This window comes from Balaenoptera borealis, assembly GCF_965194805.1.
Source record: "Balaenoptera borealis genome assembly, chromosome: 5".
NCBI classification, from domain to species: Eukaryota; Metazoa; Chordata; class Mammalia; order Artiodactyla; family Balaenopteridae; genus Balaenoptera; species Balaenoptera borealis.
In genome coordinates this window covers 68,912,596-68,938,259 of record NC_138862.1, presented here as the reverse complement: position 1 = coordinate 68,938,259, position 25,664 = coordinate 68,912,596, and the positions used below count along the sequence as shown (strand labels likewise).

General features: G+C 36.2%; 1 protein-coding gene across 7 annotated transcripts in view; it reads right to left on the bottom strand.

The window, feature by feature from the left end:
* The window catches only part of SEC22A (SEC22 homolog A, vesicle trafficking protein), a 68,024-nt gene that overhangs the window by 15,209 nt on the left and 27,151 nt on the right, over positions 1-25,664 (bottom strand). For 4 of the 7 annotated variants that reach the window (XM_082394967.1, XM_082394962.1, XM_082394961.1 and 1 more), the window contains exons 5-6: positions 14,158-14,273; positions 788-853 (exon numbers count right to left, since the gene is read on the bottom strand). In XM_082394967.1, the coding sequence (XP_082251093.1) occupies positions 788-853; positions 14,158-14,273 (182 nt within the window). Of the gene's footprint in view, positions 1-787; positions 854-14,131; positions 14,274-25,664 lie in introns of all 7 variants that reach the window. The other 3 variants (XM_082394966.1, XM_082394963.1, XM_082394964.1) reach the window with 2 other exon arrangements.

The following is a 25,664-nucleotide window of genomic DNA, read 5'->3' as shown; positions in this document are numbered from 1 at the left end:
TCCTGAATCTTTCTAATGTTTTTCTATGCAAGACAGAGAAATGTGTCACTTATAAAAGTTAGGTCAAAATGCCTTGTTTGCTCTAACGTGTTTTAGCAAAGACATTCTTGAATCTGGGTAATTGGCATGGTTACCTCTCCCTTCCCTAACACATCTGTGCTTCCTCTGTTCTTGGAAATGGGAGTATGTATCTCCCTATCACTCAGGTACAAAACCTCCTCCCTCCTAAAGTCTCAGATCTATTCTGTCTTTGAGTCCTAGTGAGTCTTCCTTCTCAGCGTCCTTTCTTTTCCTATCCCTACTGCCATTACCATTAGTTTGGGCTTTCATTACCTTCTGCCTCTCAACTCATTTCCTTGCTTATCGTCTCTCTGCTCTGACAATCCATCCTACTCATCAGTGCTAAATTAAATATCCTAAAAGCCTGCTTTTGCTGTTCCCTCTTCAAAGACTTTCCCCAAAGTACAAAATCCTCAACCTGGAGTAAAAGCAGAGCCTGGAAGCTAAACAGTAAGTCACCAGAATATCTAGAAGTATAGTCTTTACTGCCATAGGCTGAGGACCTGCCGCCAATGAAGCCCCAGCACAGGAGAGGGCTAACACTGAGTTCACTGGGATCTATGTCCGTTCAAAAGGGTCACAAAGCTAACAGAGGCTCAAATTTTAAAAAGGGGCAAAGAACTCAGACATTATTTTTATTTATTTAAAGTGCACAAGAAATTATTAGAATTGATACCTGAAACAAGCAATAATGGGAAAATGTTTCTTAAAATCGGAGAGAACCTACCTGGTAAAGGCAGGCTGCTGTTCCAAGGAAAAATGCAACAATGTAATTAAAATCCTCACCATCACTCTGCAAAAACAAAATAAAAATTACTTTTTTTTCTGGTGCAAGCCCATTTCCAAAAACAATCCATTGGGATAGGCTATGAAAACATTTACGCACAAATGGTCAAAATTTTCAAAAGTGGCATATAAAAATTCTCAAGAGTCCTAAAATAGAAACATAAAATACATTATAAGAACCAGGGAGTGTGAGGTAGAGGAAGGCTACCAGTCTTCCTCCATGTCTGGGCCTCCCCATCAGTTATATCTTATCCAAGAGAAGATGAAAGCCAATGGAAACAAATTTCCATGTAATGTAAAAAGGGCCTCTTCTCGCTACTAAAGAAACCAAATAAAAATGTACAACACCCCAGGGACTTCCCTGGTGGCGCACTGGTTTAAGAATCCACCTGCCAGTGCAGGGGACATGGGTTTGATCCCTGGTCCAGGAAGATCCCACATGTTGCGGAGCAACTAAGCCCATGTGCCACAACTACTGAGCCTGCACTCTAGAGCCTGTGAGCCACAACTATTGAGCCCACGTGCCACAATTACTGAAGCCCATGTGCCTACAGCCCGTGCTCCGCAACAAGAGAAGCCACTGCAATGAGAAGCCCATGCACTGCAATGAAGAGTAGCCCCTGCTCACCACAGCTAGAGAAAGCCTGCATGCAGCAATGGAAACCCAATGCAGCCAAAAATAAATAAATTAATTAATTTAAAAAAAAAAGTACAACACCCCAGTGGCCTATAAAGTTAAGCCTGCTTGCTAGGATTACTATTTGACTCAAATAAATATTGACAAACTTTACCATCTAGTAAGCACATTATGGAACTGTCCAATAAAGTCTTTGGCATGATTTAAAAAAAAAAAAAAAAAAAGACAACCCAAACTGAAAAGCTACTGTCCACTAGAGTGTGCTAAATCTCAATGAGGAAATTCAGCCATACATGCTATGCTAGAAAAAAAACCACCCAGAGGAAAAACAGAGATAGATTATTCATAGAATATTTCTTTTAAAAGAAAACTAATAGAGACATGTAACAAGCCCTTTTTTTCTATTCCTTTTTGATTCCTCTTAAATATCTATATTTATCATTTCTTTCAATGTTTTTATGAAGTAAAACATAAAGCCCAGGCAGGAGCATCAAATTTCTATCTTCTAGGTAGAAACATTAAATTTGGCCCTTATTTTAGAAAAAAATCTCTTTATACAATAAAAATGTCCAGAAGACATGGGAGTGTCTCTCACGACCATGTCTTCAGGAAATAATATAAAGAGAAAATTGCTTTTCCATTTGCTATTGGACAACAGAAGTGCCTGTAAGGCAGAGGGAGAGGGGCTTATCCTAGTGAGGATCTTAAAATAGAAACCATTAATCTGTCTGGGATGGTTAGGCCAGTTCAATCCCAGAGGCAGGGAAGGTCAACACAAAACCCTTCTACTTTAATGATTCTAAGACTTTTAAATAAGTTCTGCTTGATTGTTTTTTCTTCAGTCCATTAAATGATCCTTTTTGATTATAAAAGTTCATGTTCATTGGAGAGAATCTGAAACAGAATGTTACAAATAAGAAACTCGTATAGTCCATAATATTACAACGTTGGGAGAATTACTGTTAACCATTTAGGTACTTCCTTCCAATCCTTTCTGTACAAAAATATATGTACATTAAAAAAATGGAATCATAGTTTTACATATTGCTTTCTAGTACTTCACACTATATCATAAACATGTTCTCAAAATACTAAATATTTCTCAACTACTTAATTTGTAATAATTATATAACCTTTAATTGTGGGACTATATAATAATTTAATTACTATCTTACAATTGAATACTGTATTTTCCCTAAATTTACACTATCACTTTACACTCTCTTAATTGCCTTTGGAACACTTAAAAGCATGTTTCTGGACTCAACCAGATCTCGGTTCAAATCTTTACTTATTAGCTGTACGATCATGGACTATTTATTTAACTTCAATTCCCTTTTTTGAAAATAAAAGTTGTAGAGATTCAATGAAATAACACTGGCAAAAATATAACAGTAACTGACACACAGTAAGTATTCAAAAACATTCTCTAACTTCTCTTTCCCAGAGGTTACTGTCTGCATCATTCATCAGATAATTAGGATTACCTTTCAATATTGTTTAAATCTCTAATGTACTGGCCTTGTCTTCTCAATGAGATCCTAACCTTCCTTCAGGGCAGAAACTAAATCTTAACTACTTGCGTGAAACTGTGCACATAGTAGGAATCCAACAAATGCATGACAAATTGAGTTCAGCTTTGAAAAATCTTTATTTCCCCTTGCTAAAGAGAATATCTATAAACATATTCTTCCATTCAATAAATAGTCATTCATTAAACACTTATGGGCCAAGTACTGTGTCACTAGACCAAGGACAGAAAACAAGTCAACACCAACTCAAGAAGCTCAACTCTAACCAGGAAGGCAGATACAAAGAACAACAATTCCCACCTGAAGTGGTAACTGATGGGATAGGAGTGTGTACAGGGTACTAAGGGAGCCTACTGGAGACACATTTAATTCTACCTGGAGAAAAAAAGGATCAGGGAAGGTTTGGCACAGAAAATAAAGCTTAATTAGCATCTTGAAGGACGGACTAGTAGACAAGGTAGGAAGAGAATTCCAGGCAAAGGGAGTAGCTTGTGCAGTTTCAAGAAGGAAGAGGCTAGGATGACTCCAAGGTCTCCTATTCAGGCAACATTTAAATGATACCATTCACCAAGCTGGGGATATAGGAGGAAAAGTAGGTCTGGGCGCAGAAAAAACTGAGTTCATTTTGGACAAGGTATTTTGGAGTTGCTAGTGACATATCCAAATAATTATGTTTAGTAGACATTTAAGTCAGCTTCAGGGAACAGTTTAACCTAGAGCTCTAGTTTAGTTGTCATATATTTAAATAGTAGTTAAATGAAATAAAGGACTATGACAACCGAATGCAAAGCTTAATTCTTGATTGGTTGATAGACTGGAGAGAGAAAAAAGTATATATAAAGGATATTCAGGGTCAATTTTGAATTGTGAAATTTGAATATAGATTTTATATTAGCTAATACTGCACTGATCTTCAATGTCTTTGGTGTAAGAATGGTATTGTGATTATGCAGGAGAATGTCCTAGTCCTTAAGACAGACATACTGAATAATTTTGGAATAAAATGTCATAATACCTACAATTTTACTTTCCAATGATTCAGAAAAAAAAGAAAAGAAAGAGATAAAGGAAGAAAGGTAGGTACGTATACAGGTAGATGTTAATTGTATTTTTTTTTAAACCTTTCTGTAAGTTTGAATTCTTTCAAAATAAACTGTTGTGTGGTGGGGGAAAACAGGGATCCAAATGAAAATAAAAATGCTATGCAGTCACTAAAAAGAATCTCTACATACTGCTATGAAATGATCTACACATTGTCAGGTGGAAAAAGATGCAAATCACTATGAACAGTATACCGCCATTTATAAAGGAATAATTTTAAAAGAATAATTATATAAGTAAATATATAAATACATATGTATTAGCATATGCACATAATCGCTCTAGAAGGATACACCAGTGGTTGACTCTGGGGAGGAGAAATGGGAAGAGAATTACTTACTGTGAAAATTAAAGGCATTGAAATTTACCATGTACACATTTTACTGTGTGTATGCGTGACTGTGGATATTTGTGGATATACATGTATTAACTCTAAGTTATGAAAATATCCAAGGAGAAGGTATAGAGTTAGAAGAATATAAAGCCCAGGACATGACACAAACGCTACTATTTAAAGGACAGGTGGGGGCTTCCCTGGTGGCACAGTGGTTGAGAATCTGCCTGCCAATGCAGGGGACATGGGTTCGAGCCCTGGTCTGGGAAGATCCCACATGCCGTGGAGCAACTGGGCCCGTGAGCCACAACTACTGAGCCTGCGCGTCTGGAGCCTGTGCTCCGCAACAAGAGAGGCCGTGATAGTGAGAGGCCCGCACACCATGATGAAGAGTGGCCCCCGCTCACTGCAACTAGAGAAAGCCCTCGCACAGAAGCAAAGACCCAAAAACAGCCAAAAATAAATAACTAAATAAGTAAATTAAAGGACAGGTGGAGGAAGAAAGTTTACCAAATAAACTGAGGAACAAGAAGAGATAGGAAAAAAATACAACAGGAGAAAATTGTTTCACAGAACTGAAGGAATGAGATAATGTCAAGAAGAAAAATGTAACACATCAAACTATTAATAGTGATCTGTTTCATTTGCTTCTAAGTTTTCTAAAATAAACATTATTTTTGAATTTAAACAATGAGTTATTTTCAAAAGGAAGAACTGAACAGTGTGTGAGATGAGACAGAGAGGACACATCAAACAAGGCCTCAAGAGTGGCTGCAATATTTGGCAACCAGAAGGACACTGGTGAACTTAATGGTCGATGTTTGAAAGAATTATGAGGGTGGAAAGAGATCACAGTAAACTAAGAGAACAGAGGTAAGGGAACGGGGGCAACAGGCATAGCCTATGCTTTCAAAATATTAGAAGGGAACATACATCAAGAGGTTTTTTTAGGTTTTTTTGTTCGTTTTTTAAAGATCAGCAGGCTATAACATATTTATGAGCTGAGAGAACAGAGCCAGTGGAGAGGAAGCAGATGAAAACCAGATGAATAGCTAGAGGTTGGGGAAACATGGGGCAGAAGTTTAGAGAATGGACAGAAGTGGGAGTTGGGTGGGCGCAGGGTGGACACGAGAAGGGATAAAGGTGGGGCGGGGAAGGAAGGGCTGAGGTAAGGAGTTCAAATTTTTAAAAATCACATTCACCTTCAGAGGATGCTAGATTACCAATATTGCTTGAAAAATAACAAATAAAGGGAAAGAATTTTTTTTAAGGTGAGGATAAAGAGGTAAGCAGAAGTTTCATATAATAGCCATACAATGTATTAGAATGATACTATTTAAATGTTTGTAATAATTGGGAAAAATTCACTTTTTAATCTTAGGTGAAAAAAAGGACACAAAGTTACATAATGGATATGATATGTATATATATGGTATATATTAATAAAATAAGAAAATTTGGGATTTTTCTTTTCTTCTTTATACATTTTCCCCCAGTTCTTTAACAATGAGCATAGAACTCAGGAAAAATACATTTATTTTTTTAGAAGAAAGCAAGCAATGCATCTTAGCATAGATATTACGCTACTAAATAAATCCAAACTTCCAGTGAGCTTTAATAGGTATGTAATTTCTTTAAAAGGTAGTAACAAATCTACTGGAAATAAAGAACTCAAGGAATAAAAGCAAGTTGATTACTTTTAGTTGTAGTATCCATTACAAACAATTTTAGAATCAGAGAGTCTTAGAACCTTAGTACTGAAGTGGTCCTTGAGCCTATGTAGTCTAAAACTTTCCTCTTGCAGAAAAGAAAAATGAGATCCAAGAAGATAAAATAACCAATCTAAGGTCACAAAGTTAGTTAACTGGCAGATGGGACCCAGGTACTCTGACTTCCAGGTCAGCATATCTACTGCTGTATCAGAATACTCAAATTTTTTCCTAATGTACCACATGCGAATTACTTCTAGGTTGGCATCAGCTTAATTAAGATCATTGCTTCAAGCCTGATCCTTAAAGGAACACAGGAAAAATAAACCCAATGTGATAAAAGCTTATACATTTGTGAGGTGTCAATTCACAATAAACTTATTAACATCTCTAAACTCAGAACAAAGTATGGAAATGAGTGAAAATAATCTAATTTACACATTACTGTGAACACCAAATCAAATTTACCAACTTAATAAAAAAAAACTGTATTCATCCTAAACCTCCTCAGTCTGAACTCAGATACCAAAGAAAAACTTCAGCACTACACATTTTAATAAATCCCTCCTTATCACCCTACCAGGCAGTTATTAATCTAGAAGAAACAAACTTGTGCTGAATCTTCAAACAACATTATACAGGAATATTGGTTCATGTGGGTTCTGAAATTTAAATGTGCCTCAGGCACCAAGCTACATACTAGAAGATAAACGTGGCAATCATTTTTAGCATTTGAGAAGAGTATTTAGAATTCACAGCCTTAAGAAAGCAAACTTTAATATCGATACAATGCTCACACTCAGGAAATACACTACACATTTTCAACTAGATCTAAAAATATGATCCCCAAATAAATCCTTTGCTCTTAAATCAAGTATTAAAGAAATGTTGAGGCCACTTAATTTAGGTACTGTCTTTCCACCTCCTCTATCACCACCATGATCTATCTGAGTTAACACCAATACAGGTAACTTCAGAACAGATAAAAGTTTAAGCCCCACGTCCTGGATTTTGCATTCAAGTCTACACAGCAGACTACCTCGAAAAGATCTACTTCACTGACCAAAAATTATCTATAGCGACTCTAGAGATTATTCCTAACACAAAGTACAATGATGAACCAGAGAGAAGGCTAAGAGTATGTCTTAAGTTCAATGGCTTTAGTGAGAATAAAAAGGACCTTTTAACCAGTACAAGTCATGAACAATGATAAAATAGGTGCTAATGTGGGAAAATTAAAAGGGAGAGAACTCAGGTCCCTAATTCTGTGTATATCTTCTTTCAGGTTAATTCAAGCTATAAAGGATGTACTCGCTGAAATTAATCTAGTTTGCACCCCTAATCCTATCCTGCTAAGAGGTCTAAGTTTATCACAGTGCCCTCTGCATTCTGACGTTCATCTCCATTTGTTTGCCTACGGTCCATTCCATCTTTTAGGACATGGAATCCAACACTACATAGTACTTCCTCATTATTCTCATAACAAGACAAGGAAACATATCTCCAAGCACCAGTCACTTACCAGAACATTCTCTCTATGCAGATGTAAAATCCCCAATAACTGGAACAATGGGATCTCTACTTTTGGTCCAGTGAATTTCCAAAAGCAGTATTTCTCATTTAGGTGAGAGGATCAGAATTTTCTGGAAAACACCTTAAAACTACCTATGAGTGACAAAGTACCTGCGGACTACATTCCCCCAACTTTGCACTCTTGTTTCCTCACTGCTCTCTTAAAGCATCACTGTTTTAGGAACCTCAACTGTTGATGAGTTGATGAGTGTATGTGGGTTATGGCAGAACAAAGATTTAAAACAATGCTAAGAGAACAACATAACCAGGTGCCCCTAGTTCCCAGATAGCTAAAAATCCCATATGGACCAATTTACAGTTCCCTGGGTCAAGTGAGAAAGCAGTGCTGTTGGGGTGAATTTAGTCTAGGACGACAGTGAAAAAGAAAGAATTCTGTATCAACCATCAGAAAGACACATCTTCAAAGATACAAGCTTCCAGAGAGTGCCCAAATTATAAATGATCTACTAATGAAAAAGACCACTCTAACCTTTTCCCCATTCATAATGTACCCCATGCTGCTTTCACACCCTACCACCAGTTTTAAGGAACTATTTAAAACAAACAAACAAACAAACAAACAAAAAAACCTTGAAGCTTCTAGAGAAATTGTAGATTCTAAGACAGAGGCAAGAAGCATGTGTGTGTGTGTGTGTGTGTGTGTGTATGTATGTGTGTGTGAATAGACTGCTATCTTTAGAGCAGTTTTAGGTTTACAGAAAATTAAGCAGATGGTACAGAGTTCCCATATAACCATTCTTTCCCCTACCCAGTTTCCTCTATCATTAACATCTTGCATTAATGTAGTACAACTGATGAGCCAATAGTGACATACTATTATTAATTAAAGTCCATGGTTTACATTAGGGCCCACTCTGTGTTGTACGTTCTATCGCTTTTGACAAATGTATAATGACATAACCACTATTACAGTAACATACAGAACAGATTCACTGCCCTAAAAATCTCATGCTCCTACTATTTATCCCTTCCTCTCTCCCTCCAAATCTTTTCATTTACTGTCTTTAGAGTTTTGCCTTTTTCAAAATGTCATACAGTTGGAATCATATAGTATATAGTTTTTTCAAACTGGCTTCTTTCATTAAGCAATATGAACTTAAGGTTTAGCCATGTCTTTTTCTGGCTTGATAGCTCACTTTTCATATATTACTGAATAATATTCCATTGTATGGATTGCTGAAGTTTGTTTATCCATTCACTTTTTTTTTTAATGATGGATTTATTTGGGTGTATTCGCCTCTTTTTTTTTTTTTTGGCCATGCCACATGGCGTGTGGGACCTTAGTTCCCCGACCAGGGATTGAACCCACGCCCCCTACATTGGAAGCACGGAGTCTTAACCACTGGACCATCAGGGAAGTCCCTATCCATTCACCTTTTGAAGGGCATCTTAATTGTGTCCAGCTTTTTGAAATTACAAATAAAGCTGATATAAACATTCATGCGCAAGTTTTTGTGTGGATGTAAGTTTTCTACTCATTTGGGTATATAATACCTAGAAGCATGACTGCTAGATCATATGATAAGTCTATGTTCAGCTTTGTGTAAAACAGCCAAACTGTCTTCCAAAGTGACTGTATGATTTTGATTTCCCATCAGCAATGAATGAGAGTTCCTATTGTTCCATTTCCTCATTGGCATTTGGTATTATCAGTTTTTTGGATTTTGCCATTCTAATAGATGTTCAGTGGTATGTTACTGCTGTTTCAATGTTCATTTTCTTAATGACATATGATGTTGAGCATCTTTGTATATGCTTATTTGCCTCTTGTATATCTACTTTGTTAAGGTGTCTGTTCAGTTCTTTAGCCCATTTTTTTTTTTAATTATTAGCACCTTTAATTATTATTTATTTATTTGGCTGTGTTGGGTCTTCGTTTCTGTGCAAGGGCTTCCCCTAGCCACGGCAAGCGGGGGCCACTCTTCATCGTGGTGCACGGGCCTCTCACCATCGTGGCCTCTCTTGTTGCAGAGCACAGGCTCCAGACGCGCAGGCTCAGTAGTTGTAGCTCACGGGCCCAGTTGCTCCACGGAATGTGGGATCTTCCCAGACCACGGCTCGAACCCGTGTCCCCTGCATTAGCAGGCAGATTCTCAACCACTGCGCCACCAGGGAAGCCCTAGCCCATTTTTTAATTGGGTTGTTTGCTTTCTTCAGTTTTAGAGTTCTTTGTATATTTTAGATACAAGCCCTTGTCAGATGTGTTTTGCAAATATTTTCTTCTAGCTTATGGCTTATCTTATTCATTCCCTTAAAAATGTCCTTTGCAGTTTTAAAATTGAGTCCAACTTACCAATTTTTTCTCTCATGGATCATGCTTTTGGTATTGATCTAAAAATTCATCACCACACCCATGGTCCCCTAGGTTTTCTCCTGTTACCTTTTATAAGTTTTATAGTTTTGTGTTTTACATTTAGGTCTGTGATCCATTTTGAGTTAACTTTTTTGTAAAAGGTGTAAGATCTGTGTCTAGCTTTTTTTTTTTTTTTTTTGCACGTGGATGTGCAGCTGTCCAGTACCATTCGTTGAAAAGAAAATTTTCTCCACTGAATTGCTTTTGTTGCTTTGTCAAAGATCAGTTGATTATATTTGTGTGGGTCTATTTCAAGGCTCTCTATTCTGTTCCATTGGCTAAATTATTTGTCTATTCTTTTGTCAGTAGCACACTGTCTTAATTATATCTTTTTTTTTTTTAATTTATTTATTTATGGCTGTGTTGGGTCTTCGTTTCTGTGCGAGGGCTCTCTCTAGTTGTGGCAAGCGGGGGCCACTCTTCATCGCGGTGCGCTGGCCTCTCTCTGTCGCGGCCTCTCTTGTTGCGGAGCACAGGCTCCAGACGCGCAGGCTCAGTAATTGTGGCTCACGGGCCCAGTTGCTCTGTGGCATGTGGGATCTTCCCAGACCAGGGCTCGAACCTGTGTCCCCTGCATTGGCAGGCAGATTCTCAACCACTGTGCCACCAGGGAAGCCCTAATTATATCTTAACTAAGTCTTGAGATTGGATAGCATCAGTCCTCTGACTTTGTTTTCTTCAGTATTGTGTTGGTTATTCTGGGTCTTTTGCCTTTCCATATAAACTTTAAAATCACTTTGTCAATATCCACAAAATAACTTGCTGGGATTTTGATTGGGATTGTGTTGAATCTACAGATCAAGTTGAGAAGAACCAACATCCTAACAATTTTGAGTCTTCCTATCCATGAACATGGTAGATCTTCTTTTATTTCTTTTATCAGAGTTTTATGGTTTCCCCATATAGATCTATGTATTTTGCTAGATTTATTCTTAAGTGTTTCATTTTGGGGGGGGGGGTGCCAATATAAATGGAATTGTAATTTTAATTTCAAATTTCAATTGTTCCCTGCTGATATATAAGAAAGCAATTGACATTTATGCATTAACTTTGGATCCTGTGGCCTTGCTACAATCACTTATTAGTTCTAGGAGTTTGTTGATTCTTTGGGATTTTCTATATAAATAATCATACCATCTATGAATAAAGGCAGCTGTATTTCCTCCTTCCCAAACTATACTTTTTCTTTTCTTTGTCTTATTGCATTAACTAGGTCTTCCAATGTTGAATAGGAGTGGTGATAGGGGACATCCTTGTCTTGTTCCCAATCTTAGGAAGAAAACATCTAGTTTCTCATCAATTATGATGTTAGCTGTAGGGTTTCTGTAGATATTCCTTATCAAGTTGAGGAAGTTCCCCTTTATTCCTAGTTTGCTGTGAGTTTTATCATGATTTTGTCAAAGGCTTTTTCTGACAAAAAAGCATGATACGACCATATGATTTTTCTCCTTTAGCCTGTTGATGTGATAGATTGTATTAACTGATTTTCAGATGTTGAATCAGCCTTGCAAAACTGGAATAAAACCCACTTGGTTGTAGTGTATAATACTTTTTATACATTGTTGGATTCAATGTGCTAATATTTTGTTGAGGGTTTTTGCATCTATGTTCATGAGAGATACTGGTTTGTAACGTTGCCTTTTTAAAATATAAGTAGGCTGAGAAATCTCAGAGGTATCAGTCAGTTACACATAGGTGGTAGTTTAATCAGATTACCATTCTTCTGAAAATCTCAACGGTGATGAGGCAAAGACATTACTGATTAGAGGGAGAACAGGAAACACTTAGGAATCAAGGCAGGCATTAGTTGGGGATAGCAGCTCAAAAGCCATGAAAAGCTGTAGTTTATACTACTTGCTTAGTTTTTTTAAAAATTTATTTTACTGAAGTATAGTTGATTTACAATATTGCATTAATTTCTGCTGTACAGCTAAGTGATTCAGATATACATATACATACATTTAAAAAATATCCTTTTCCATTATGGTTTATCACAGGATATTGAATATAGTTCCCTGTGCTATACAGTAGGACCTTGTTGTTCATCCATTCTATACTACTTGCTTAGTTTTGAAGTTGTGAATCAGAGGAAAGAAATAGTCCAGGAAGAGAAGGGATAGGATATGAGTGCCTGAAAAAATTGTGAGATATGACAGCCTTGCCTGAATTTTAACTTAAAAATCATGCGGCCTAAACCCCAGGTTCTGCAACTTATGTACTGTCTTCTAAGTCAGGGATGGTAAGGCTCTCCTTTCCTCTACCCAGGCCTGCTCCCTCCCCTTATTAGTTTCCCAATTTCAAACAATCAGAGAATTATTTTAACAATAAAATTTTAACCTCGCAGAACCACCTTCATAATTTTTGACAACTCTAAATACTAATTATACCATTATTTATTAAGATATGTCATAAAGGTGGCTTCTATTAAAATTACTTTCTTTTACAAGGAAATTTTTATATCTCTACCATTAATAGAAACTAGTATCCCTTAACAAACACAGACACTATACATTAATATACATTAAATACATAACTCTTAAAATTAAAAATGTTTATCTCTCTACCACCTAAAGTCATCTACTGTGTAACCAGGTGTAAATGTGTCCTATACTTAGAGAAATACTCATCAAATCCACCTTTCTCCTTCATTTTATAAGCAATGAAACTGAGGACCAGAAAGTAAGGTGAGCTACTCAAGGTCACTGAGCTAATCAGTAGCTCAGCTGGAGCCAACCCTCTCTCTCGCTCTCTTCCACAAACAAAAATCAACTCTTCACACTCCTATGCTACTGTTCTTTCCACTACATCAAGTTAAAAAAAAAAAGGCAAGAGAGGATCTTATTTATTAGTATTTTCAGTCAGCAGTCTCCAAATTGCCTATTTCTTTTTGGCAGGTTGTTTAACTAGCTCGAAATTGAAATCCTGCTGGAATAAAGCTAACTGGCTAAGAAACAGGGGCAGGAATGACAAGAGACAGTAGACAGCTGTCCTGTGCCTGAAAGGGAAGAGGGGCTTTACCTGCAGGCCCAGGATGTTCGGGAGAGGAATTCGGAAGTCATGAGAAGACCCCCAACCCCCTGGAGGCAAAGCTCAGCTGCCTGGAACCTGTGATGTCCTCTGCTATTGGCTTCATATGGCTGAGGACGTTCAGAGGGTACTCAAAATGGCACTCTCTTGAATATTCCCCCAAACTAACAGCTATTTAAAAACAGAATAGAAGGTGTCTTGATTGGGTTTTTACAAATGATATTCTTGGCTTAATACTGGCCAAAAAAAGAGAACTAATTCACAACGTGGAAGTGTCAAAAAAATCTTCAGAGAAAGTGAGTAGAAACAGGGAAAGGAAGGCTGAGATGTGCTTAACTTTAAGAAAGGGAGTTTCAAAAGTTTACAAAAAGAATAAGAGAAAAAGTATACTCTGGTAGCTTTAGTATCTGGAAGAAACTCCTCTGGAAAACAAAATAGTCGGCAATATCTGAAGAAATTAGTGATTTCACAGGCAGCCACCAGTAAAAAAGGAAAAGGAGCAGATAACTAGGTAGGAATACCCAGCGGTAGGACAAAAACCTGCCCATGAAGTCCCTCTTCTTTCTTCCACTCCTCTTTGTCCACTCAGATCCTTCTAGGTCCTGCTCACCCCTCCCAGAGTTTCCCTCACCACAGAGCTTCCTTCGCCTATCCTGACTCACACTGACCACTCCTCTTCCAAACTTTCTGTACTTGACATTTGTTTGTGGACTTCTTTGCCTCCCCAATTCAATCAGGGTCTGAGACTGCAGCGCCCTCGTCACACATATTTTGGTGTCCCCAGAATACCTCTAAACAGTACCTCCTGGGAGAGTAGATAATAAATAAATATGTGTTAATTAGGTCAAAGAAGTCCACTAGAAATCAGTGTTTTTAGAGGAAGGGGAAACTACAGTAGGTATAAAGAATACAAAACCTGAGCATGCATTTTAAGTTGTACTAATACCCAAATCAATTTAAATCAATTGTGTAACAAGTAGAATCAAAAGGCATAGTCGCCTGAAATTGCAAAAATAGCACAGTACCTGCAGGAGACTTTCTATGGCATGAAAGCCTCGAATTAAATTCAGAGCTGCGCATAAAAGACTAAGGATAAATGCCACAATCCCTGACAGAGTTGCTGGTTCCAGTCGCTGGTGAGCTGGAAAATAAAAGAAGTGATTAGGAATAAACATCAATATCTCACGTCAATACCTACATGTATGTAAAATGAAATTCACTGCTCAATTTAAAGGGGTCAAATACTGATGAATCTTCATAAAATTATTTAATAATGCACCTTAGAAATTAAATATTTTTTAAAATGCAAAATGTCTGACATGACAGCTTCATTCCCCTGAACTCAAATTAACTTCTTTTTCTCTACACTTTTAACAAAGACACCTAATTTGCATTTGAGGTATATAGTGCTAAGGCTAAGGTGTCCTCATATCTGGCAGTAAATCATATAGGAAAAACCCTTATGCCTAAATATGTCTACCATTTACAAGTAGCTGCAAATATTTGCAAAGGTGACTCTGCTCAGAAATTCACTGCCTAATTCCTACTTTTTCTGAAAATGCTTAGAAAACATTTTTAAGGATAAACATAGCTTGCTTTTAAGCAAAGCTCTTCCTTATTTGGGTTCCAGGTCTATAAATACCACAGGATATATGTGAAAGCTCATCTATATAATCACCGATCTTAACTCTACAGTAGAATGGATTCTTATAGTTATGAGGTTCCTGGTCTCTGAAGACCACTTGAAAGTAAAAAAGCTAAAACAGCAGTTGAAGAAGTTGCAGCATAAGATATTTAGATATACAACAGCTTCCCTTCATCATCTTGTGGTTAACAGAATTAACTATAGAGTCTAAATGAAAACACAAAACTACATAATCATCTAGACCTCAAAAGGGAGGGAGAGAGAAAGAGAGGACAACAGAACTACATTTAGATCATTTTATTTAAATCACTGAAGTGTAAAAGCCCTAACAATGAAGTTAATGAGGTGGAACATTAATATAAGGAAGGGCTTAAATCTCTGCAACTTATATTCAGCCATTACGGCAGAAAAGCTTCCCTAAACAATTCATAAAAGCACGAAAACCCATATGTTGCAAAAAAGTATTTATTCCTCAGGTTCAGCAGAAAATCCACTTAATACAGGATAAATTTTCTTAAACTTCTTCTGTGCCCGAGCTGACTGCTTGGTCTCCCAATCAACTTCCTTGAGATTTTAATATGAAAACAAAAAAATAAATGCCTTTGTAAAGTACTGACACCAAATTTTCTATCACTACAGAAAAAAATCTCACACTTTAAAAATCTATCCAACTGGTCTACCAATTAGTCATGTTTTACATCCCTCCCTCCATGCTTCCCCACTCCCTCTGAGTAGTAAGGGGGAACTGGGCTCTAAGTAAAGAAGAGATCCTTAACAAGGGCCTCAAGCATAAAGCCACCTGAAAATTAAATAGATTATAGAAATAATATTTCTAAAGTATACAAAACAAGTTTACCTTACAAAAAAATCAAACAATATTCTGTATTGTAATTAAGAACCATAGCCTTTTGTGGTCAAGTTAGGAATGGCCATTCTTGAACGGAAAAATATTACCATTTTAATGTGTTGATCAATACCTGTTTAAGAAATAAATAATATGTCTATACAAATTAAATATTTACTCAGTTGCTAACACTTGCCTCTTGCCCTTGGAGCACTCTTTTTATAATAGTATACCATTTATAAATTAATTACTTCAAATGACCAGAAATATTTTTAAAGACATGAAAGCAAATGACAAGCCTCCTTTAACAAGGACAAGGCACACATTATGCTGAAGGATAGGCTGGAGAAGTGCCAAATCACTGTGAGAAAGGAAATTCTCAAGTGGAGATTCCCCTACTCCCACCCTACCCCCTTCCTAAGACCTGTGGGAATGCTAAGAAAAAACTCCATCTGCACAGAATGTGAGGGTGACACTTTCTCATTTTAACAAATTGAATGAGATATTTAATCACATTTTAATGTATTATGTTATATGATATTCTTTATTTCATAAAACAGATTTTATATCAATTGTTATCCACAAATGCTTACTTCACACCTCAATCTGGCACCATGGTAGGTACTATTAGGTACAGAGCAGATGTGGAACAGTAAGAAATGAAGAAATAAGAGGAGATGTAGAAAAAAATAATTTTGTTGAATTCAAAACAGTGTCACCTGGTCAGTTTTTGTTTTGTTTTGCTATTATTGTCTTCTGCTACAATGCGTTTTCTTTAATTAGTCTCCTTGAGCCCAGTAATTGCATTTTCATGACAAAATTAAAATTTTTATGTACCAACGATTAATGGAGAGTTTACAAAAATTCCTAAAGAAATAAGAGTAAATCCTTTGGAACAAAAGGGCTATTGGTTATAGTGAATTAATATATTTATTAAGCAAATACTTTTTGTCATGATTCTGTGTAAGATGCTGTGTTTTAGAGGATAAAAGAAATGAATTACACAATCTGCCCTCAAGGCACTTCTAGTCATTTAAAGGGAAATGGACTGATAAGCACATGAAAGTAATAAGTATTCTAAACTAAAAGAGTTAAAGAATTCTGAAAAGGAAAGATAACTAGGGGAAAGGTGGTGACACAAAAGTGGTAAGAGAACCAAGGGAGATCTTTAAAGATGGTTAAAATTTAGACAGGTACAAATGGGAAGAACTGCATTCCATGCAGAGAAAAGAATATGAGGAGCCTGGAGATGGAAATGGAAGAAGCAAATAATAACAGCATCAACAAAAACTATTACTGCTACTCTTTCTACTAATCCTTCTAATAGTGGCTGCTTTCAATGTGCCAGGCACCAAGTGCTTTATATACATAATCTCATTTTATCCTTCCAAGAACCCAATGCAGTAGGCAGTATAGTTATCCCAGTTTTTTCAGACAGGAAACTAAGGTTTAGGGAGATTGAGAAATTTGCCCAAATTGGGTAAAGGAACTGGGATTTAAATCTAGGTAGCCTGACTCTAGAACTCACGCTCTTAACCACTTTGCTATTGGGCATTGCTACTGGTTTTGTTTTGCTCAAAACGATGTTTATAAGAGTAGGAAGAAATAAGGTCAGAAAGGGAGGCTGAAGCAAATTAACAGTCTGAAACACGAGGCTAAAAATTATGGGCAAATTAGACAATGGGGAAACACGGAAGAGCAAGAGATTGATGACTAAAGCTGTGCTTAAAGAATATTAATCTGTTAATGGGTTGTAAAGAGATTAAAAGTAGGGAGAGAGAAATGATATTTTTTTAGTGCCTTCTCACTAGGTATACACTGTCCTATTTATCCTTCAAAACACAGTACTTCATGAGGTTTAGAATGACTAACTTCTCTGTGTCTGAATCTCCTCATCTATAAATTGAGGTTAAATAATTTGCTCTAAGCCAGACAGCTAGTAAGTGCCATCTTCACAATTAGCACTTAGGTCTTAAAAGCCCATGCTCTTTCTACAATTCTGTATTAGGAAGTTTGTGAGGGAGTCATTGCAAAAGACTTACTGAAATGAGGACCTAAATTAGGATAGTGACAGTAGAAGTGGAGAAGAAAGAGGGGAGAGAGATTACAGAGGCTAAAACTATTAGGCTTGGCAACTAACTAGATGTGGGAAACAAAAGAGAAAAAAATCAAGGAAAATGCCAAGGTTTGAAGTGTGGGTGATTGGAAAGATAAGGGTGCTATTAACAGACCCAGTGGAAGAAACTCAGGTTTGATCCGAGAATGGAGACATTTTAAACATATCAAACTTGAAGTGATGGTGAGGCATGTTTAATAAGCAATTGAAGAATGTAAAAACAGTGAGCTGGAGAAACAGATGAGGTCTGCATATGATGGGATGGGTTTGGATGAGATTACCAATGAAAGAAGTGGGCCAACGGCAAATCCTTGGTAAACACTACCTTTACAGGGAGGAAGAGGAGGCAGGGAAGACAGATGTAGACCAACCAGAAGAGGAAAGAGCCACAGAAGCCTAGGAAGGGGAGACCATCAAGAAGAAAGACATGGCTTACAAAGCCTGTAGACAGGCCAAAGACAATCTGAACTGAACAAGAAAGAAAAAAAAAAAAGATTAGATTTATTGACTAAGAGATGGTTTCAACCCTTCATGAAATAGTTTCAGAAGAGTGGCTGAAGGCAAAATTCAGACAGCAAAAGGTTAAATAACTGGTGAAGGTAAGAGATAGAAGCAGTAAGTGAACACTTCTGCAGTTACAGGAGAGGAAAACAGGATGACAGCTTGACAGATACAATAGGACTGAAAAATAGTTATTTTTCCCCTCTAATGGGGTGGAGGAGGGAGATTTTAATACATTTATAGGTGTAACAACAAAATTCAGTGAAGATGAAATAGAAGAATCAAGAGAAAGGAAAAATAATTGGTGAAACAGAGTACCAGAACAGTCATAATGAGGATTCAAAAAGATGGTACCATTCTAACCCTCAAACCTCATCCTAATACCAGTGTCTACGCTCTGAGTCAAAGATAAAGTTCAGAAGGTGCAGTTATTCAATGGTACCCAAAATATCTGGAGAAAAAGGTTTTAGAACATTAGAGAGAGATTTCAAGTCAGTTCTATCTAAATGAGCATAATTTATTACTAAATTATGACTAAATGAGACTAATTGTATGGTACAAAAACACACTACTCTTTTCACTATGAGGCCCTTTCTTATCATCACCACCTGTCAAAACCTGCATGTCCTTCAAGGCTCCAAGGCCTAAAAGTGTTACTTTCTTTTTACCTCTTTTAGAGCATGTATTGCATTCTACCTTGTATTTTACTTATTGACTTTTGCTTTTCCCATCTTGAAAGCAGAAAATGTGCTTATTATCTTTATAAAACGCCCTACAATATTTAGCATAATACTTTGGAGAAAATAAAGCAATAAATACTTGTTAGATTGGGGGGGGGTGTGTGTGTGTAAGAGAAAGAGATTGGGAAATCTACTTGCCTTGTGGGGTATCAGCCAAATACAGCAGCATTTGCAGGCAACTGACAAATTATCTAGAAAATTATATAGATTGAAAAAAGGCTGATTAACCAAGTATTTATCTTAAAAATAGAAGTGTCAAAGAACCTAAGAAAAGTGTATTAAGTTTAGGGTTTCAGGAAGTGTTTTTTTTTAATTTTAAAGGATATAAAATTTAAAAGAATAACAACATTAAATGTTGGTGAGGATACAGGGCAATCAAAGCTCTCATACATTGCTTGTGGGAATGTAAAATGGCACAACTATTTCAAAAAACTGGCAGTTTCATAAAGAGTTAAACATACACCTAACCCTTGACCTAGCAATTCCACTCCTAAAACTTACTCAAGAGAAATGAAAACATATGTCAACAAAAGATGAATGTTTATAATAGGTTTATGTACAATAACCAAAAACTGGAAACAAGCTGATGTCCAATGTTTATCCACTCTGGATAAACAAATTGTGGTATGTTCACACAGTGACTACTACTCAGCAATAAAGAGCAACAAACTATAGAGACAAGCAACATATACATATGACACTGTGTTGAGCAAAAGAAGTGGAACACAAGAATTACATGATATAATCTTGTTTATATCAGGTTCTAGAACAAATAAAACTAAAGTAAAAAATCTGAACAGTGGTTGTCTGGAGTGGGGCAGAGACTGACTGGGAAGGGACACAAAGGAACTTTTGGGGAGATGGAAATGGTCTACACTGTGATAGCGGAATGTACTAATCATGGTTTTTTACTCTGTATTTTTGGTACTTTGACATCTTGGGGCCTTGCTGACATCAGAGGACTGCCCGTCCCAGGACTTCTAATTCCTAGAGATAGCAAACAACTCTCCTGCAAGAGTGCCTTTCATAAGCAAACCCCTAATCTGGAGCTGACACTTCTAACTATCTGCTCTATGGGGTTCTCACACTCAGGGCCACTATTCCCCTGCCCAAATCACGGCAGGGTCAGGTATCAGACAAAGAGCCTATGTCCCACAGCTCACTAAAAGTATTCAAACTAGCCAATTCTAAACCTGCTTACTCTGTCTCTCCAGTTCCTTCCTGGGGAAATCACACTAAAGGCTCTTTCCCACATTTCCCTCCTGCTCCTTTGCCTCCTGACCCTCGCTGGCACTTCCCCACGTGGCTCCTGGTGGTGTGCTCCCTTCTCTTGGGATCCATGAGTATAACAAACTAGCTTTTCAACAGCTGTTGCCTCCTTATCTGTTGGCCTTGCCATACTTGAATAACAGTAAAATCTACATTTTGAAACAGAGTGTGGTTTATACAACTGTATCCATTTGTTGAAACCATATAGCAAATATTTATACATTTCAATATGTGCAAATTTCCCTTAAAAAAGAAAGAACTGTGGGAGGTACAACCTATTGGGTGTAAGACAGGCTCAATGATGTATTACACAACATGGGGAATATAGCCAATATTTTGTAATAACTGCAAATGGAAAGTAACCTTTATAAATTGTATAAAAAATTAATTAAAAAAGAAAAAGAGAAAGAACTGTAGAAATTATCAAGTGGATAACTGGGGAGTGAATGGAGGTATAGATGAAACAAGAATGTCAAAATGTTGATATAGTTATTATAGTTGGGTGATGTGTTAGTTATAATTTTCTATTTACTTGATATATGTTTAAATTTTTGTATAATAAAATGTTTAAAAAAGAAAACAAATAAAAGAGGATATAGTATTTAACATATTGACCCCAGCAGAACATCTGTAGACTTCAGAAAATAATAATATGGCAAAAAAATAAAAATAAAAATTTATGCCAGACTGTGGAAAGACAGGTCACAAGGTTAGGAAGAGGAAAAAAAAATGTCAAGAAATACAAGAAAAAAGAAATCAAAAGTAAGATATTGTAATAGAGAAAAAGGTCTGCAAAATAAGGTTTATCAAATACCTATTAACCAGATTCCAAAATAAAGTAAATTTATTTAGGAAAGAAAATTGTAAAACAGGAAAGTATATTTAAACTGGAAGACTACAGAAAATATTATGCAGGCCTGGTCTGAATTAAGAACAAATTTAAAGTTAATATTAAAATAATTTCTAATTGTGAATTACTTTAAAAACTTCTCTTTCTTTAGAATTTTCTCTCTTTCTTAAAACCATAACAAATCCCAGATTCTCCCCATTTTTCAAGTATCTCCTATTTGGTGATCCAAGATACCACTGCAGTCTACAGGTCAGAGTGGAGACTTACGGAAGTCAAGTAATACAAGGAGTTTCTAATAGAGTCTGCCTCCTAGTAGGTCAAGTTGGACCCCTACCCCAAATTATGGTAATTCTCCTGGATCCTGAGTGTGTATGTTAATGGACATATATTCTTAGCAACTGCCAAGCCTATGGAATTAAAAATATTTGAGAAGGAAAGGCCAATGGAAGTCTTGGAGCTCCCCCAACCCAAATATCATAAAAATATTAATCCCTAGAGTAACTGCAGAGATCAGTGCCACCATCCAAGGCTTGTTTAAAAAGATGCATGTATGGTGATTCCTATTATACTCCTTTTTAACTCTCTAGTTTGTCTCCAAAATGGGTGCATCTTAGAGGATGACAACAGATTACTGTAGGTTCCAATTGCACATGCTTTTCCAGATGTGGTCTCCATGTGGAACAAATCAATTAATTCCCTGGCACATAGGTACTAATTTTTGAACACTTTTTTCTCTATCCTAATAAACAGAGAATATCAGAAGCATTTTGCTTTTACTTAGTAGAGATATCAGTACATTTATGATATTGCCACCAGGTTATATCAACTATGTGCCACGGATTAGTCTATAGCAGGGTTTGCCAGACATGACCCATAGGCCAAATCCAGCCTAGCACAAATTTTTGTAAATAAAATTTTACTGCAACACAGCTTCACCTATTCTTTTCCATAATGTATATGTTTTTTTTCATACTACACCAGCAGAGTTGAGTAGTTGAAAGACAGACCATATGGCCTGTAAAAACTTTACTACCTGGCCTTTTACAGAAAAAGTTTGCTAACTCTTGGCTTACAAAGGACCTAACACCTTAACACCTCATAGGACATTATATTAATCTACTTTATTGATGACCTCATGCTGATAGTACCTGAAGAACAGACAGTATATGCCTTAGATTAGATACCTTGGGATGACATGTATATGCCAGAGAGTGAAAAATAATCACAAAATTAGAAAAGTCTACAACCTCAGTCAAGTTTCAGGTAAAGGTCTAGAATACACTGAAAGTAAAGATCAAGTTGCACCTTTCAACCCATACCACTAAGAAAACATACTTCTGGAAACATATGCCTTTCTAGATTTCAGTACGATGCTCCAACTTGTTTACTAAATGACAATGGTTGAAGAGGGCCCAGAGCAACAGAAGGATCCAGACTTCAATACAGGACATTCTGCCACTCAATGCCTATGACCCATGGATCCAATGGTGCTCAAAATACCTGTGGAAAACAGGGATGATGTTTCGAGCCTGCTGCAAACCTGGAAAGAAGAATCATAAAAGAGGCTCCAGGTATTCTGAAGCAATGACACGGCCCTTAGGCAAAACCTGTTTTCGTTTTGAGAACTAATTCTTGGCTTGCTTGTTAGCCATGGCAGAACCTAGTGACCCTACCACAAAATATCAGATATATACTATAAAACCCAAAGCAACCACAAAAGCAAACAAATGAAATAAGGAGGTAAAGTAAGCCAACAAAGAATAGAAAACAGATCAAAAGTAACCAATACAAAAAGAGGCAGGAAAAGAGAAAAGTGATCAAAACCAGAAAGGACAAAAAGAAAAAAAATAGCCAAGATGGTGGGTTTCAAACCAACCATATCAATTATCACATTAAATATAAATGATATAAATACCTAAATAAAAAGGCAGATATTGTCAAATTGGATTTTCTTTTTCCAAAGACCCAACTACCTGATACCTAAAAGAAACCTCTTTAAATATAAAGACACAACAGTCTCCCAAGGCAACAGAAATAAAAGCAAAAATAAACAAATGGGTCCTAACCAAACTTACAAGCTTTTGTACAGCAAAAGAAACCATAAACGAAACGAATAGACAACCTATGGACTGGGAGAAAATATTTGTAAATGATGCGACCAACAGAGGCTTAATTTCCAAAATATACAAACAGCTCATACAACTGAATAACAAAAAAACAAACAACCCAATCAAAAAATGGACAGAAGACCTAAACAGACATTTCTCCAAAGAGACATACAGATGGTCAACAGGCACGTAAAAAGATGCTCAACATCGCTAATTATTAGAGAAATGCAAATCAAAACTACAATGAGGTACCACCTCACAGGGGTCAGGATGGCCATCATTAAAAAGTCTACAAGTAACAAATGCTGGAAAGGGTATGGAAAAAAGGGAACCCTCCTACACTGTTGGTGGGAATGTAAATTGGAGAACATTTTGGAGGTTCCTCAGAAAACTAAAAACAGAGTTGCCATATGATCCAGCAATCCCACTCCTGGGCATATATCCGGACAAAACTATAATTCGAAAAGATACATGCACCCCAACATTCACTGCAGTGCTATTTACAATAGCCAAGACATGGAAGCAACTTAAATGTCCACTGACAGACGAATGGATAAATAAGATGTGGTACATATATACAATGGAATACTCAGTTATAAAATGAACGAAATAATGCCATTTACAGCAATTATCATACTAAGTGAAGTAAGTCAGAAAGAGAAAGACAAATACCATATGATATCACTTATATGTGGATTCTAAAATATGACACAAATGAACATATCTACGAAACAGAAACAGACCCACAGACATAGAGAACAGACTTCTGGTAGCCAAGGTGGAAGGAGGGTGGGGGAGGGATGGACTGGGAGTTTGGGATTAGTAGATGCAAACTATTATACATAGAATGGATGAACAACAAGGTCCTACTGTATAGCACAGGGAAGTATATTCAACATCCTGTGAAAAAAAGGAAAAAAATGTGAAAAAGAATGTGTGTGTGTATATGTATGTATGTGTGTATATATATATATATATATATATATATAAAACTCAATCACTTTGCTGTACAGTAGAAATTAACACAACATTGTAAATCAACTATACTTCAATAGAATAAATTTAAAATATATATATAAAGCACAAAAATGTTAAAAGAAAGAAGATGGTAAAGACATACCATTCCAACACTAATTTAAAAAAAGACGATACCATGGCTATATTAATAAAGTAGACTGCAGAGCTAAGAATACTACTAGGTACGAAGAAAGTAATTTCAAAGTGACAAAGGTGTGCATGCACCAAGAGAACGAAACAATACTAAATATTTAACAAGATTTAAAATATACAAATTAAAAACAATAGACCTAAAAGGAGAAAAATATAAATTCATAAATATAGTCAGAAATTTCAACACCCCTTTCTCAATAATTAATGAAGTAGACAGAAAAATCAGAAAGATATAAAAGACTTGAACATCATCAACCAACCTGGTCTAAACGATATTAATCACTGATATTATACTGGGTGATCAGCTACCCGATAACAGTAGAATACACTTTCTTTTCAAATGAACACAGAAAAATGACTAAGATAGACTATACTCTGAGGGAATAAAACAAGTCTCAATAAATGTAAAAGGATTAAAATCATACAAAATTTGGTATCTGGCCACAATGAAACTAAATTTGAAATCAGTTAACAGAAAGACATCTGGAAAATCTCTAAATATTTAAAGCTGTGTAACACATTCCTAACAAATCCATGGATAGCAAAAGAAATCAAAAGGGAAATTAAAAAGCATTCTGAAAGTGAAAATGCAATGCATTTAAATGTATGAAATCTAGCTAAAGCAATATTTAGAGGGAAATACATAGTACTAAATGTCTGTATTAGAAAAGAAAGTTCTGAAATAAATGACCTCAACTTCTACCTTCATAACCTAGAAAAACAAAAGCAAACTAAACCCTAAGGAAGCAAAAGACAGGAAGTAATAAACATCAGAACATAAATCATGAAACAGAAACCAAAAACAATAAAATGTCAAAGAAAGCAAAAGCTGGTTCTTTAAGAAAATCAATAAAAATTATAAACTCTAGTAAGACTGATGCCAAATTTTATGCCAAAAAATTCAATAACTTAGGTGAAACAGACAGAATCCTTTAAAGAAACTACTAAAACTCAATCAAGAAGAAACAGATAACTTGAATAACCCTAAATTCACCAAAGAAACTGATTTGTGGTTAAAAACCTTACCACAAAGAAAACCAGAAGCTCGAAAGGCTTCACTTACTAAACACTTAAAGAAGAAATAAAAATTCTACAGAAACGTTTCTCAAATTTTGAAGTAGAGGGAATACCTCCCAATTTATTCTACGAGGCCAGTTCTTTCCTGATAGCAAAACCAGACAAAAAACATCACAAAAGAGGAAAACTACAAACCAATTCCCTCATGAATACAGATACACTATCTTAACAAAATTTCAGCAAATTGTATCTGACGATATATAAACAGGATA